This window comes from Semicossyphus pulcher, unplaced genomic scaffold (assembly GCF_022749685.1).
Source record: "Semicossyphus pulcher isolate SPU_LCO1_2020_fin unplaced genomic scaffold, fSemPul1.0.p SCAF_9, whole genome shotgun sequence".
Taxonomy (NCBI): domain Eukaryota; kingdom Metazoa; phylum Chordata; class Actinopteri; order Labriformes; family Labridae; genus Semicossyphus; species Semicossyphus pulcher.
The window spans coordinates 10,428,643-10,444,749 of NW_027211770.1; the positions used below are offsets into that span (position 1 = coordinate 10,428,643).

Consider the following 16,107-nt stretch of genomic DNA (forward strand, 5'->3'; position numbering starts at 1 on the left):
CCAGACACTCACGTAGTTCTTTGACACAGTCGTTGACAAGTTGCTGCTCTTTCTCCTCATAACAGATCGTTTCTGTCTCCAAATGGCTGGCCTGGAAAAAGGCATGAATTACTTATAAATAACACACACTGGTCTTCTTTTAGGAGGTTTTTTAAAAGAGTGATTAATAATGCAAACAGAGGGTCATGCTGAGACTGTGAAACATTTTAATTAAACCAAAAATATTCAGGTTTCTTCAGTTGTGTTGTGACTATACGTGCATAAAAGGCTGTTGAGCTAACGCAGCACATTTAAATTCATGTTGTTCACGTCAATGTTCATTCATGTGAAATGGCTCATCAAAAAGAAACAAATGAACAAATGTGAAAAAAAAACTATTTGGATATTTTTTTGTTTTGTTTGAATGTCGGTATCGCCAACTTTAAAATCAGTTGGCATCAGTTTTGGAAACAACATTTTCAAACCGTACTTTGACATGTACTGTAACTTAAGAACAACTTAAGATGTGTGAGTGTCTATGTGTACCTCAGATCGCAAAGACTTGTTCTCTTCCTCCAGATCTTTGAGTTTCTTCTGTAAGGAGTCCAGAGGGAACAGAGTCGGAGTCAACACGCTGGTTTCACTGGAACGCACACTGTAAACACACATACGGTCATACAGACGCACAAACAAGTGGTAGGTCAAAAATTCACCCTGTACTATGTTAGAAAACAGTGTGAAATGCTGTGTTAATGTAAAGCTACTTCTTAATATAGGTATGATAGGAGAATGAAAATCAGTCTTTTTAATTCAGCTTTAAAGGGGTAATGTGTTTAAGCATGTGCATTTGTTTGCATTAGACTGCATCGGTGCATCTTATTGTGTCAAGAAGGAGAGACGAGGAGAGGTGACTTACGGTGTGGTGGTGACCGACTCCCCCTCGCTTTCCTCTGCAGCGTGGGTGTAAAACTGCAGCAGCTCATCTTTCATGGACAAGTCATGACGTAACTGAGAAACCTATACGTGGAACAACAGAAGGAGACGCGTGGAAAGAGGACAGTGAGGTAAGTCATACTAATCAAAGGCACAGAGTGATTGCTCGACTGGGTAAAACTAGTTTGTATGAGTGTAATGTGTACAGAGGACAAGCTGGCAAAACAACAGACAGTCAACAGTCCTGCACCCATACACCACACAGTGTCCAAAGAGAGAATGAACACGACTAATCCATAAATATATAAGAGACCTTTAGAGTAAAAGTTGTTGCATGTTCTTAGACACGCCTTAGAACCAGTGAGGTCCTATAGATCTGATAAGGCAACATACACATATAAGACACACACACGCACACACACAGGCTGTGTACCTCCTCTCGTATGTGCTCTACTTGCTCCTCCAGCAGTTCGTTCCTCTCACTGAGGGCCTTGTTCTTCTTCAGCAGTGACTGTCCGATGCGAGCTGCCAACTCCAGGTCGCGCTCTTTCTGCTCAGAGGAAAAGTTTCCTTCAGTGTTTCAACAGTAAACATTACAGACATTAAAAGCAATTAATGGGCACTTTAGCCAAATATATGCGAGGACAAAGGTGGAATTTCTGATTAGAAAGCCTTCCACAGTGGAGGAGTTCAGTACAAAGATCCCTCACATGGTGTCCTGTCTGTTTGTTTATGCTCTGACATCTTTGAATACCATATTTAGCCAGCAGTTGCACGGCTGTCTGTCAGGGTTCATTGAACAATGACAGCACTCTGGTTTCACAGTTTGTATTTATACAGAGCGAGCCTGCTGAGCTCTTCACCAGCGACGTCCTGCTGATACTCTGCTTGTCCCTGAGCTGCTGATGAGGATCTCATTTGAATATCAGCTGCTGGGAACTAGTTTTATGATTCCATCAAACATTTTCATGAACGCCATGAAGCAACCTCTGTTTAGATAATCAGACCGTTTAATAACACGTCAGCAAAGTGTCCCACAGTCTGCATATACTGGAGCCCTTTGTGTTTTTTCTGCTTTAGCTGATCCGACTCAACATCTCACCTCTTCAAGAAGTCGAGTGACAGCATCGATGTCACTGTAGGTCTTCGTCATCTGGCCCACTCTGTCAGCACACAGCACTGCACACACACACAGAAAAGAGAGAGGCTTTAGATCTCAATACAGCATCCCCAATTGATTCCACTGTCAGTGCACAATACATCACATTTCAGCTCTCCCTTAAAGGATTTGAGACACTCTGATGGCACTAAGGGGGCTGACCATGTTTTGCACAAGCTTAAAATATATGAATGTCTGTAATCAAAGAAAGTCACTTGAAAAGCATAAAAAATAAACATAGAAAAAACTACATTTAAGATTTTATAAGATTCTCCGTTTTTCTAACAAAACTCTGCTACGTGTTGGATTTCATACTGAAGTTAAAACGATTGACAAGCAAGCAGCGTCTTTCTTTTAATAGTCCACTACTTTCCTGTTAATAGGTCATGGATCATGTTATATTCCTAAGAAGTACACGCCTACTTACTGTAGTTTCCTCCTAGCAGACCTACATAGAGCCCATTATTATCAACCGTCATAACAAGTGATTAAATAAAGAAACTGTGTGCAGACAGAGGTCAGTGAGAGCGGTGAAACCCAAGTACTGCTGTTTCAAGTACAGGCACAAGTTCATTACCAACTCTTTACACTCCCACACAAAGCTCTGACTTTATATATTAAACTGTTTTTTAATCCAGACTGGAAGAATTTTTCTCTCCACAGGTCAAAATTCAAAAAGGATCTCATTAACAGAATATATCACTTGCAAACACATAACCCTCAGTTTAGGGCAATAACTATTTACTAGAGTAACTGGTTTTCAAACACTGATGTTAAATAATGTTAAAGTTTGTTGTTGTTATTTTCACATTCAGGTGAAGTTACATTACAAAGTCAATATAAACAAATGAATTGGTGGGAATGTATCAGTCAGTGGGTGTTTTGTCATGTTTGTCACTTTTAATGCTGCCATTTGTACAGAAAAGGTTTCTGGAGGTGTAATACCCAACATTTTGTAATGTGCCCTACAGGGCCAGACTGTATCAAACCCAGCAGTGCTACACAGATCAATGTAACCATTTCAGTTTAGACAAACATAATATGACAATATTTCACTCTGGTTAAAAAGGACATCAGTTATCTTCACAGTACAGCTTTGTCGGAGGCCTCACAGGATGCAAAACAGAGTAGGCCGATGCAAACGACACATTTTCATATCCTCCTACATCACAGAGCGCGTATGGCTGCTGGAGACAGAGACACAAGGCCTCAGCTGTGTGTGCTTTAGTTAAGTATGTTTCCCATCATTATCATCCATTATTAAATCAGTCGCTCTTTTCTACTAAGACAAGGTTGAATAAGCATGCATGACACTAAAAAGCTTAACAGCGGCATTTGTTTAATTAAAAAAGGGCATTTCACTAACAGAAGTCGACACAGAATGTCTACAACCATGCTAGCGGCTAGCGGCAAATATATAACATTTATATTGTTCACCATCTTAGTGTGATTTCAGCATGCAGACATTTGCTCAATGGCACCAAAACTTCCTGGTTCTGCAAATATTTGGTGAAAGAACAAAAGTGTGAATAAATGAAAACTTGACCTGAAGGGTGTGGAGGAAGAAAAGTGGATGTTTAACCAAAGTTATTACACTTCAGCCTGTAGGGACTAAATTACATGGAAACTCATCCTGTACCTGGAGTGACGGGGGGGTTGGGGCTAGTTTGGCAAAAAACAAATTTTACACTCGTCATATTCCAGAGAGCTTGATCATAAAAGGCTTATGAGTCATTAACCACTGCTAACATTTAGATATGATAAAAATCTGTCTGATACGAGTGTGATGTGAGAGAAACAAAACCTCCTCTCCTCTCCGGGGTGGGTTGTTAGGGCACAGAGTGTCACCAAGGCAGCAAATCTGCACAATGGCAACACACGCACGCACGCACGCACACACAAAATGCTCTGCTTGTATCTGTTTGCTATCTGTCCCCTAATGAGATTGCGCACTTGATAGGTGCAGCCTGTTTACCTGCCATACTGTCTCTGTGTGTGTGCTTTCTATTGATTTATCTCAATGGTGAAACTCCACCCAGGCTCGATCACTAATGGAGTTTCTAAAACACATCAGATCAGGTGGATTAGACATGATAACATAAAAGCATGCTCTTTTAGTGAGGTAGGAGACCTGAGATCTAACTGCTTTCCTTTATGAAACTTTGGTCCTGAACAGGTAGAGAAGGAGGTGAAGATGCAGCTGTAGCCACGATTGTGTAGAAGGAGGTGTAAGTTAATACTGGAAGGTGATCAGGGTGTTTCTTACGGTTTCATACAGACAGCAGGTAACATAAGGTACAAACACTTGTCCGCTCTCTCCCTCTTTACTCCTTGTTTTCTGTCTGTGCTTTGCATCAGGGGGGTCTGAAGTCTGAAGTTTGGCTCCATTGTCATGTGTTGTCTGTTGCCACTGGACAACAGACAACACACAAGTTCAAGGGCAACAAACAAACGCCAAGACAACAGACAGAAAGGAGCCTTTGTTATTTGAATCAATAACCCACACACAGCCTTTATGGTACTGTGAAATGTTACACAACTTAAGCTTATCATTAAGGATTATTTCCTTATTGGACCCTTATTGCCTCGATAGAAATGTTTATTCTGCAGTGATATCTGTGCCCATGCATGCACTGTCCCATTTAAAATTTAATTTACATTCTTTTTGTTCATATTTTGCAAACATGCTTTCAGTTGATCAGATCAGAGAGAAGTCCTCCAGCACCTTTATCTTACCATCTCTTTATCGTACAAATCTTTCACAATGAACGTGCTATCGTGACGTCTGCTCTCTCTGTCTTTCAGCATTTTTTCCAAACATGTCTGGAATGTCTTTCAGGGTAAAACAACCATCCCAAAAATCATTAAAAAGTTTTTTTAAATGTACTGTAGCATGCTGTCAGCAGCATGTTTCTAACACAACAGAGCCAAGCCCATATTTGAACATGTCAAATCAGCAGGGAGATTAACCATGCTGTGCTGAGACGACACTAACACAAGGTACAGGAGACAAGGAAGACACTCTTTAAAAGTTTACACAGGTTTGTACTAATCCTCCTCGGAATCCGCATAGCTTCAGAGCAAACCACATCGAAGATTTAAGGTGAACAAGACTGGCCAAGAAGAACAGAGACAGCCACAACTACAAACTACCTTCCCACAGAACTTGTTGCTCTTCATCCATCTCCTCTTCCTCCTCCTGCTGCTGCTCGGTGCTTTCATGTCTGAGAGCAAACAAATAGTCCTCTTCCTTTTCCTCCTCTTCTTCTTCTTGTTCATCCTCGTCCTGCTCTGTGCCGTCATGACCGGGTAGCGAAATATACTCTATGTCCTCCAGCTCGTCCTCAGTGCCAGCAGCTGTGAGCAGTGCCATCCTCCACCCCGGCACCGAGGCTAACCAATGAACCACAGAGCCTGCAGGTGCAACGCCATGGCTCCTATCCGGGCTGTGTGCATTCGTGGGTGTGTGTGTTTTAACCTATAAATCAATATCTAATCTGTTTGCGCTCTTAGATATGAAAGCACGCAACTAACAGTGCCAGTCATGTCCAATGGAGTCTTTTAAAGGCACACTACACACGCCTAGTGCCCTCTGAGGAGCCACTAAAGTATCTGCCAAGTGGAAAATAATGTCTCCTGAGTCAGTTCCTTAAGGTGTGTGTATCATTTGTCCCCTGTGCAACTCTGTGAGACAGCCTGACTCCTCCCTGTCTCCTGTGTCACTGGTCAGTAAATGGCTTACTCTACTTTACCGAGACAGGGGGGTGAAGCCACACATACAGGAGGCAGAATTTTTATGTCATAAAAACCAGGTTAAAATAGATTCAAAGCAACAAATTACAGCATTTTAATGTTTACTATCTATCTTTATACATGTGATACTTAACGTCTCGTACATCTTTTCTCCATTAATAAAGTTGAAATGGTTCAGACTGGCAACAACAGGAGAGGCACCTTTATCTCAGGTAGGCTTCAGCAAGTCCTTAATAACCCCCCCCTAAAGTGAAAGTGACTTGGTACAGTCCGGTTCAGCCTCTATGGTGACAATGGGGCAGAGCGAAGAATAATAGAGCAGCACTAGTTTCTAGGGTGGGGCCAGTCCCAGTGAAACCTTTCTAGGTGAATGTCTCACACATATTTAACCTGTGGCCTGCATCATGTGGGGAGATTCAAGGGATATCTAGCTTGTGGTCAAATAAATAAAGTATAAAGAGGTATAGGGGTACTTAAAGCATGACTGAATATGTACCAGGCACACTGTGAAGCTATAATAATGGACAAACATTAATAAATTAGAGAGTCCTCTTCCAATCTTCCTTTACAAAAATGAGAGACAGAAGAAAAAAGGTTTTAAATTAAATTAATAATGAATTCAATAATTAATAGTTATGACTTCCTGTTTCATTTTATCATTACAAGCAAGTTAGAGTAGACATTTAAGAGTGTAGAAACAGGAGACATGGTTCTGGCACAAACCATTTCCACACAGGAAGCAGCTCATGTTGTTACACCGACTCTGAGACAGCACACTCAACTCCAGCAGCCAACTATGTTCAGCCTGTGCTCTTTATGAACCACACAGACACTGATTACATTCACTTCATTCTTAAAGTGGAGATATACAGGGAGTAGAATTTGGGAGGAATTTTAAAGACCAGCTCCAGTCATGTTTTACGAACACCGCGTGGAGATGTTTACAAGGTTAAACACTTGATTTTCACTGGACTTTAAGGTTTTCTGACAATCAGCAGAGTATGTATAGTCCAGGAAGACAAATCACAGACCTGCTTTATATGACTACACTATGTTAGCCACTGAGCTAACCATTAGGCTAAACCTTGCTGCTGAAAAACATGACTGAAATCAGCTCTAAGTATTTCAAACTATTGCTCTGAATACTGGCAAAAACAGTTGTTACTGTGAACGTGTTGCAAGACAAGACAGGACTGGGTCAAGTTAAGCAGACTGTGCCAGCGGGGTTTCTTGAAAATGGAGACAAAAGGACCAGTCCAATGCCAAACTTTAAAACCTGTCTATACAAGCCTGTCCCCTACCAGCAAACGTACACAACTAGCATCTACTTCATTAGCATCTCTAAAAAGATAATCATTTTAAGACATATTTACATGTCCATCTGAGCTGAGCTGGAGTGACCTGTTAGACCCGCTCTTTCATAAAAAAAGCAGCCGGATTTTCTGCTCATTAGTCACTGCTCGAGTGTTATAATTACTGTAATTGGTCTGGAAAACTGATGCCAGCTCAGTCCCGTCCTGCATGCTTGAGTAACTCTCCTCAATGGTGATAAGGATGCAATGCTGCAGGAAACAATGGAGTCCTGGACAAACAGCACTTACTGCCTGTGTGTGTGTTCAGTGTTGTCCCTCTCTCATTGCTTTTCTGGTCACATTCACTCTTTACACTCCACTTGTTCCGTTTTCCCTTTCACTCACCCTTTGCCTTTCACGTGAACTGTTTGTTGAGTCTCTGTAGGCAAGTTAGACGTCATGTTGAAGAAGAAGAAGAAATGCACCTAGCTAAAATTATTGTTGCAACGACTGAAGGCTCAAAATCCCTCTTATTATGTCCGTCCAGCCTCTTCGAGTTCCACCCATCCATTCTCTATACCGCCTATCCTGTTCAGGGTCGTAGGGAGGCTGGAGCCTATCCTAGCTGTCACTGGGTGAGAGGCGGGTACACCTTGGATCACAGTCAATCACAGGGCTGACATATAGAGACGGACAACCATTCACACTCACACCTCATCAATGAAACTAACCAGCATGTCTTTGGACTGTGGAACATGCAAACTCCACACAGATAGACGCACTATGTCTGAAAAAACAGGATTTGAACCAGGAACCTTCTAGCTGTGAGGCGACAGCACTAACCACTGTACCACTGTGCAGGCTCCCCTTAGAGTTCCTACTTGCTAATATCTTTAGCACACAAACTGTAGCAGCATTAGCAACAGGGCTGCAACGGTCAGGGAACTACTTTCTGTCCTGGTTGCAGTGAGTTGATCACAAAATATCTTAATTAAACAGGAAACAGTTAAATTAACAAAACAAACCCGCGTCTGAATGCCGATTATAGCCTTTCCCACCAAGCAAAAAAGCTGGGTGTTAGTGGGTTTTTGACCAGTGGGAAAAGGGCTTTACAGGAATAAGTTTGGACTTATTTTCTAAAGGCTAAAAACTAATGTGATATAAAGGAGATAGTAACAGTTTAAAAGATATCCAGTCTAATTACTTTTATTTATATAGCACATTTAAAAACACAAGGTTTACCAAAGTGCTGCACAGGGAATTTAAAAAGCAGAAATAAAACACAATAAAAAACATAAAACATAAAAAGCACAGACTATAAAATACACAACACATAAAAGCCTGTAAGACCCATAAAACATGCAGTAACAAGACAATAAAACGACAGAGACAGAGACCACACAACTCTCATGCTGGGTTAAAAGCCAAAGAATAAAAGTCACTTTTAAGACGGGATTTAAAAGTTGGTAAAGTGTGGGCCATCCTAATGTGGGTGGGGGGGTAGCTCGTTCCATAATTTAGGGGCAACTGCTGAAAATGCTGGCTTTCAGCCTCGTCTTAGGTACGCCAAGAAGCAGCCGATCGGCGGACCCCAAAGACCTCGAGGGGTTATGGACACGCAGGAGGTCAGCGATGTAGGGAGGTGCTAACTCGTTTAAAGATTTAAAAACGAACAATAAAATCTTGAATCCTAAAATGAACGGGGAGCCAGTGGAGGCCAGGATGGGGGTAATGTGTTCCCGCTTACAAGTACCTGTTAAAAGTACATGTTGGACACAAACACACAAGCAGCTTGCAGTGTGTTTTAATGCACAAAATTCCTTATTTTGTCTCCCAGCTTCTTCTTCTTCCTCACACACTATCACAACCTCACTGGTAGAATAAGATGCCCCCTGCCCCTGTTGCCCTCCATCCCTCCAGTTATTTGTCTGAAGGCTTCTATAAAGTGCCAGATAATATTTGGCATGCTGCTACAGACATGGGTGTCATGGAGCAGCATGCAAATCTTCGGGCTAAATATAAACCAACCTACTTCCACATCCCTCCCTTCACGTCTCAGAATAACACCAAACCAGCTGCTTTCTATTTCTGCCTCCACAAGAGGATTCATCAAAGATACCAGACACCCCTCATATTTTGTTATTTGATCACTTCAGCATCACGCACAGCTGCAAAACCTATTGTCAGGGTCTCGTCTCCAAAAAGGCACGGCTAAAACAACACTGCAGATGTTGAAGCTGCACAGCTCAGATTGGGGAGGTGCAGCGCTGTCTCAGACTGTTATGTAAGAGTTTCTACAGAGCATCCCCGGCACAGATGCATAATACAGAGCGCACAGATCATGCTCACATCACTTATTACATCATATTAATCACACCGATCAGTTCTACCAAAGTATGCTACAATCAAATCACTAAACGTACCTGTGTTCAGTCAGGTGGAAGGCAAATACTGCATGTTATAGAGGTATAGAGTTGAATTAATTATTACATAACACATGAAGGCATGGATCATAACCAAGCTGCTGTACGAGACAACAGAGGAGAGGCGCAGACAAACACAGCTAATACCTGCTGTTAGTCACACATGTCACATGACCAGGTACCACCAGTCCTCCACATGTGTTGTGTGTGTGTGTGTGTGTGTGTGTGTGGATGTGTAGGATCATTATCCACACTTACTGTAGCTACTCAAAGACGATACAAGATGCTGTAGTAAAAATGGGGGTACATTACATAACTGCACATCACTGCAGCAAATTCTAAGATCAATTTCACAGCTTTGCAGCCGTCTTTCAGTCATTATACACGTGTTCCTTTTATGCTTCATATGTTTTTATTACATGAGTGTTTTGTCTTGTTTTAGCTTTTCTCAAATCTGAATTTAGATGTTAAGGTTGCAAAGATAGGGAGATTATTCCCCTGCTTCCTCTTTCTCTGGCCATACCTCGACTCTCTACCAGCTGCCTATCTTTATTACATCTTTCCTCTCATAATAAAATCTTTCTGCCACCTATGACTCCCACAAGTCTCTAGGTGAGCTGGTTTACCTTCCCTTTAAGTGGGTAGCTTACATCAGCACAATCAGCCCTCGTATATACAACTTCTATATATTCACAACCATCCTCATTCCCTCTTCCTACACCTACACCTTCAGCTAGTCACACAAGCTACTCCAAAGTCCTATTTTAGAAGCTACACTGACTCAGCTCCCTCGGAGCACCTGTTACAACATCTATTGTGTCCAGCAGCAACTGTAGCTAAAGCTTTAATGCTGCTTTATTTGTCCTTACTGTAACATCGATTTATTGTTAGCCCAGAAGGTCACATCCTCTGGATTGTCTTGCAGAGAAGTCAGTTAAAGATGGTTCCAGTTGGGGTTCAGTTCAGGGAAGATTAAGATGTTTTATCTCTTTGATTCAAAGTACCTTAAAGTTCACTTTTTCTATTCACCAGCCATGTTTAATTTTGACCAATCCATCTTAATCCTTCACTTCAACTTCAGTCTGAGTGTCAGCAGAGGACGCGTTACACAACCTACTTATCACCAACTGTTACATCGCATATGCAAGATATTATCACAGCACTTTTTATGTCTATGAACTTTGCACCAAGACGATCCACCTACTATTAATGCTTTCTCATTTTTACAAGTTGATATGAGGATAAACAAAGGAACTGTCCCTGCATATTTACAGTACACCACAGCGGCTAAACCACAGTCATCCTTGTATTTATCATCCACATTTAAGTCAACCATCAAACAGGAAGTACTGTAATACAACACCAACCTCTTAACACCTCTACATAACCAGAAACCTCAGCGCTTTAACGACTCTGACTCAACTCTTCAAGACCTCAGTGTCCCTGCATGCATCTCCTCCAGCCTGTCTTCTTACCATCGGTGCACTCTTCATAGTACCAGTCCAACTCGTAGTAGTCCGCCTTGACAAACCTCTGGCCTCTGGTGTGCCCTCGTCTCTTCATCCTCACTGCTCTGACGGACAGCTGTATTGTTTCCAAAGTCCCAGCATGCTTAGAGACAACCAGCTGCCACAAGGGTCCTAGAAGTCACTAATAGTGTCAGTTACTTAGTCCAGCTCTGCTATCCCAGCATGCTTAGCAGTTACCAGCTGGCACATGGTCATTGTTGGTGACACTTTGCCCATACTCATCATATGTCCCACACTCATCAGTGGCAAACTGTCAGCGTGTTATGCTCCTTATTTGTTGCAGCGCTGGTGTCATGCCACACTTTCGTCATCAGTGGAAGCAGACAAAAAAAACATTGTCACTTTATCGTCCTTTGGTGCATCGTTAATTCCTTATTGTCCAGCAGATAAGTCAGTTAGAATCTGTGCTGTCTCTGTGTCCTTTGCTCTCTCTTTTCAATCCATCAGTTTTCCTCCAAAGCTTCAGCAAAGGTGCCAGATTCGATCCGCTCATGTCCCGATCCATTTATAGCTGCCTGACAATTTATTCTCCTGCACTCCTGCCAGCCTGTCCTCCGGCTGAGCCTTCCTGAGGTCATATTATAACCTATGCTTTCTCTGATGTAACAATCTGTGCTCACTGAACGCACCAGCTCCACACATGGACCCCCGCATCTCTTACAATGACTCAATAAACACAGAGAGAGATACAGAGAGAGAGAGAGATACAGAGAGCGAGCGATACAGAGAGCGAGCGAGCAGCAGTCACGAGTTTTGCACCACATAGATGATGATAATCGTGACACAGTGGGGTGGGAGGGGTTTAGAGGATGCCTGCAGCCAATCAGAGCGAGCAGTATCCCTGGCATGATCCCGCCCTCCATTCGTATGAAAGCATCTCCCCCCCTCCTCTCCTCTACTTTGTCCTTCTGTGTGGTTGCTATAGTAACAGGCTCAGACTCCCAAGGCCTGAGCAGGAAGCGGTGCAGTGTTGGCAGAGGTGACGTGGCAAAACAAAAATGAATGAACAGAACTGGAGTTAAAGGATTGGTCTGTTTAGCTGACGAAATGGGCATTAGAGACAGGGCAATGGTGTGTTATCAGGGCTGAAGCTAAATGCTACATTTGCTGCAACTCAATGCTAAACTCAATGTCAACCAGCTTGAAAGTGCTAAAGCACAATGCTTTGAAGCATGTTTTTGAGATTAAGTACAACTCCTCACATGCACATACTTGCAGAAAGAAGCTAACTCCAGGCCAGCACCCATAGATCTCAGGCTAACTGCAAACTCTCAAACCGATACAAGGAGCAAGTTAGTTTCAATATATGCTGATAAAGTGATTAGCACACAGAGGAAATTAATGCTAACAAGCCAGAGGGGTCACGTAACAGCTCAAGATTGTGCTTGTTATGTTGAGGTTGCATCAGCCCCCCAGTGACAGATTCAGATACAGTGCATCATTCGCTACCATAGTGTTGAATATGGTCACTACTGGACGACAATGACTTGTCTATGCATAATTCGCAAAATCCCATTCCCTTGTAGCTACCACACAAAAAGGAGATGAAATAATACTACAAGTAAGAAACATCACTATGCATACAAATACAGATGTTAAATAAACTATAACTTGCATAAAAGAGAAGTATAATTGTATTTATATATTTTTTATTAAACCTTTATTTAACCAGGAAAAACTCTACAGATTAAAGATCTCTTTTTCAAGAGTGTCCTGGCCAAGACAGGCAGCAGCACATTCACAACGTTTCAAACATAACACATAACATTATGACTATAATATAATAAAAGACATGAATTAACAAGTGAAACCAGTCAAACTTTGTCTAAAACAACCACAATCATCCATATTTCAAGCAGAACATCTACAGCCAGATGTGTCTGCCTCCAAGTTATTCAAGAGCACCTTAAAAGCATCCAGTGAGACCAGCTCCTTCAGTTCCAGGTCTTTTTGTAATTCGTTCCAAGTAAAGGGAGCAGCAAACTTAAACGCTTCTTTCCCACATCAGTTCTGACCTTTGAGACAGTCAGTAAGAAGATTGTAAGCTCCTGCACTCCTCTGACTATGCGCATCTATCCATCAGACAACCCGCCTCCTCTCTTCAGTGAGACATGTGGGTGTGATGTCATCACAACATGAAGTGGCTCCCTATTGGTCAGCTGCCTCCTTGTCATCATCCCCTGAGACACGTCCTTATATGCAGCAGGTTACATACTTACTACAAACCATTGATCACTGGTGATGTAACAGAGTGCATGTTACCTTGATGATACATAAGACTGGTAAAGATTCCAACCAATGGTGCTACAGGTAAAGATAGATCGTAGGAAGGAAACATTTTAGCATAATTAATGCAAAAAGATGTACATTATATGGTTATTTTAACGTGTTTTGAATGTTTAATTTTATCAGAGAGAAAATCTCTAAAGAAGTCAGCAGAGCTCCAGTGAAACACAGCCAGGTGGATTAGCATGAAACCAGTATGATCAGACCCTGCTCATTCATGCCCCCCAGGGTATCGATACATGACCATCTGTTTGAGGATAAAACAAGAAGCAATATGCCTCGAGTCAGGGTGAAGTTTACTGGGGGGAAATACATGAGAATACATGAAATAATAAAAAAACACACACTGTGTCTTATGTAACGTGACCTTGTCACTGCCTCTTAGCCTCAGTGGCTACGATGAATGTCAAGGCCACAGTGACCATCCCAACATGGAGCACCAAGGTGAAGTTACAGTTCCCAGTTAAGCCTATTTATAAGACGTTTGATCTATTTTAAGACACTTTTTACCCTGAGTCACTACTCAGGCAGACACGAGTTAAAACTGAATTATTGATGTTGGTCGGGTGCACGTGTTTTGTGCGAGCATGTGTGTGTTTGTTCATTTGCAACTGTGTGCTAATGGCTGTGTGTGTTTTACAGCTGGCCTAGATGTCAGCCTCAGGGCAGCTCTCAGTTTGATTAGACAAAAGCAGACACGTGCAGAGATGCTGAGTGCAAGAGGAGCAAAACATCAACCCACAGAGTGAGAGGGAGATCATACCAGCAGGTCTGTTTGTTGTGGAAACCGTGGTCAGCTGTCGCGCCCTCTCTGATAGGCCGACGGCCAACTGTGTCTCTCTGTGATTCCTTCATGCTCAAGGTCGTATAAATCTCAGATCTCTCTAAATCTTTAACCCTTCCATGTTCAATCCTAAAAATCTATTTTTGTCCCTTTTGTTTGATGAAAGTTTGGTGACAACATTTTTTACTTTCCAAATCATAACTACATTGAGAAGACATTATCTAAATAATTAAGAGGGGATGTGATGAACTTACAGAAGTATTTGAGGGTCTCCTCTATCTGTTCAGTCGTCAGATCGAGGGCGGAGTTGGGGTCCACCAGTGGCGTGCGCAGCCAATCATCTTGGTCGTAGCCGAAGATGGTGTCGGCCCTCAGCTTGTAGACGGGCAGCTGTTCCTCCAGTAAGCTGATAATCTCGAGCTCCGGCAAATCAGTACTGTTACACACATCTGCACAGAGAGAGAAACACAGATGCTGTAAAGTATTTGTTCTTTTCTTTGGAAACGTGTTCTTTTAAAGTCAGGATTAAAAGGCATTTTCTATTAGCAATCTACTAAGGCAGCATAATCTTCAGCATAGAGATTTATGATAAAAAGTGTGTCATCTGAGTGTTTCTAATAAGATAAGAGGGCCTTTCCTCATTTACCATCTATCACAACTTGACATTTCAGTCCTGTAGAAAAGAAAGTTTAGGATGCCCTCTAGTGGTTAACTGAGGAACTAACACAACACGCCTCTATTCCCCTGTGTAGCACTCAAATGTGGAAACCAACCGAAGGTCAGGTTCATTCATGTCAAGCTTCAGGTAAAATAATTAAAAGCTTACTTATAACGGGGATGTACTGTATTGCACAGTATTGGCAATTTCACAAGTCCAGGCTGTTTGAAGTGCATCCTACCTGTTAATCAAAAGCCCTGCCGTCTAAAATAGGTATAAATAGACAAATAGTAGACAATTAATCAAGTAAAAACAATCTGTTAAATATTATGAGATAAGATTTTTCGGGGACATTTTGCCATTATTAGATAGAATAGCTGAAGATATTCAGAAAATATTGGGAGGAGAGAGTGGGGGATGACATGCAGCAATGGGCCGAGGGTGGGAGTCAAGGCTGCGGCTGCTGTGCCTGTGGCCTCTGTATACCCACTGAGCTAAACCAGCGCCCCAGCTACTTCTACTTTTGTTTATTTCCTATCAGTTGAGGATAAAAAAAATCTGCATAATTTATTTACAAGACGTCATCTCTGACATGGCAGCTAAACCAGTCTATAAACTCTCTGTATCTGCTTAAAGGAGAAGTTCTCCCCTGGAAAAATCCACTGTCAGTCATAGTTGGTGTTCTCTGTAATCGATAGAAGCAATAATATTTGAAATTGGCACCATAGCTGTGGAGAAAGTTGTACAAACAGCTTGTGCTTTCGCCCATTCTACATTCCTACAACACCCAGCGTGCATTGCGACCCTCCCTCTGAAAGGAACGGCCCAGCGAGAGACACTGGAGTGAAATACTACTGTTTCACTACAGGCAACGGCTCAGAGCGGAACAGAATCCGAAAAATCTTTGGGTCTGCAGTCTACATCTCAAACCTGATGATTTTGAACAAGACATGACATCAGAGGCGGGCGTCCTAGAGTGAGGAAGTGTAGTTTAGAGAGGCATTAGTGCCACTATGATAGGACTGAGGTTGACATCGCTGAACTGGCCCTTTAACAAAGTCAACAGTAATTTTCTTCTGAAAACCACTGAGTCAACCAGAGAGCAGCATTTATGTGCAGCTGTGGAAAACCAAGTTACCTCAGCTTTCAGCTATGTGCCTCTCTGTTCACACTGCTTCAGTGTGCTATTAAAAGGACCATCCATTTAGGGCTCAAGTGCACATTTTCCCTGTTTACTCACAGCTTAGGGGTTTTAGTCATTTCCCCTACTGACATGTTGACTTGAAGTCTTTCGATGGACAGAACTGGCAC

At 42.2% G+C, this 16,107-nt stretch overlaps 1 protein-coding gene across 4 annotated transcripts in view; it reads right to left on the reverse strand.

Moving 5' to 3' along the window:
• Positions 1–16,107, reverse strand: part of trak1a (trafficking protein, kinesin binding 1a) — a 40,128-nt gene that overhangs the window by 12,723 nt on the left and 11,298 nt on the right. For 2 of the 4 annotated variants that reach the window (XM_069656232.1, XM_069656229.1), the window contains exons 2-7: positions 14,393–14,587; positions 2,015–2,091; positions 1,346–1,462; positions 896–996; positions 526–634; positions 13–91 (exon numbers count right to left, since the gene is read on the reverse strand). In XM_069656232.1, coding sequence (XP_069512333.1) covers positions 13–91; positions 526–634; positions 896–996; positions 1,346–1,462; positions 2,015–2,065 — 457 coding nt within the window. In that variant the 5' untranslated portion in view covers positions 2,066–2,091; positions 14,393–14,587. Of the gene's footprint in view, positions 1–12; positions 92–525; positions 635–895; positions 997–1,345; positions 1,463–2,014; positions 2,092–5,224; positions 5,714–11,014; positions 11,186–14,392; positions 14,588–16,107 lie in introns of those variants that run through there. The other 2 variants (XM_069656231.1, XM_069656228.1) reach the window with 2 other exon arrangements.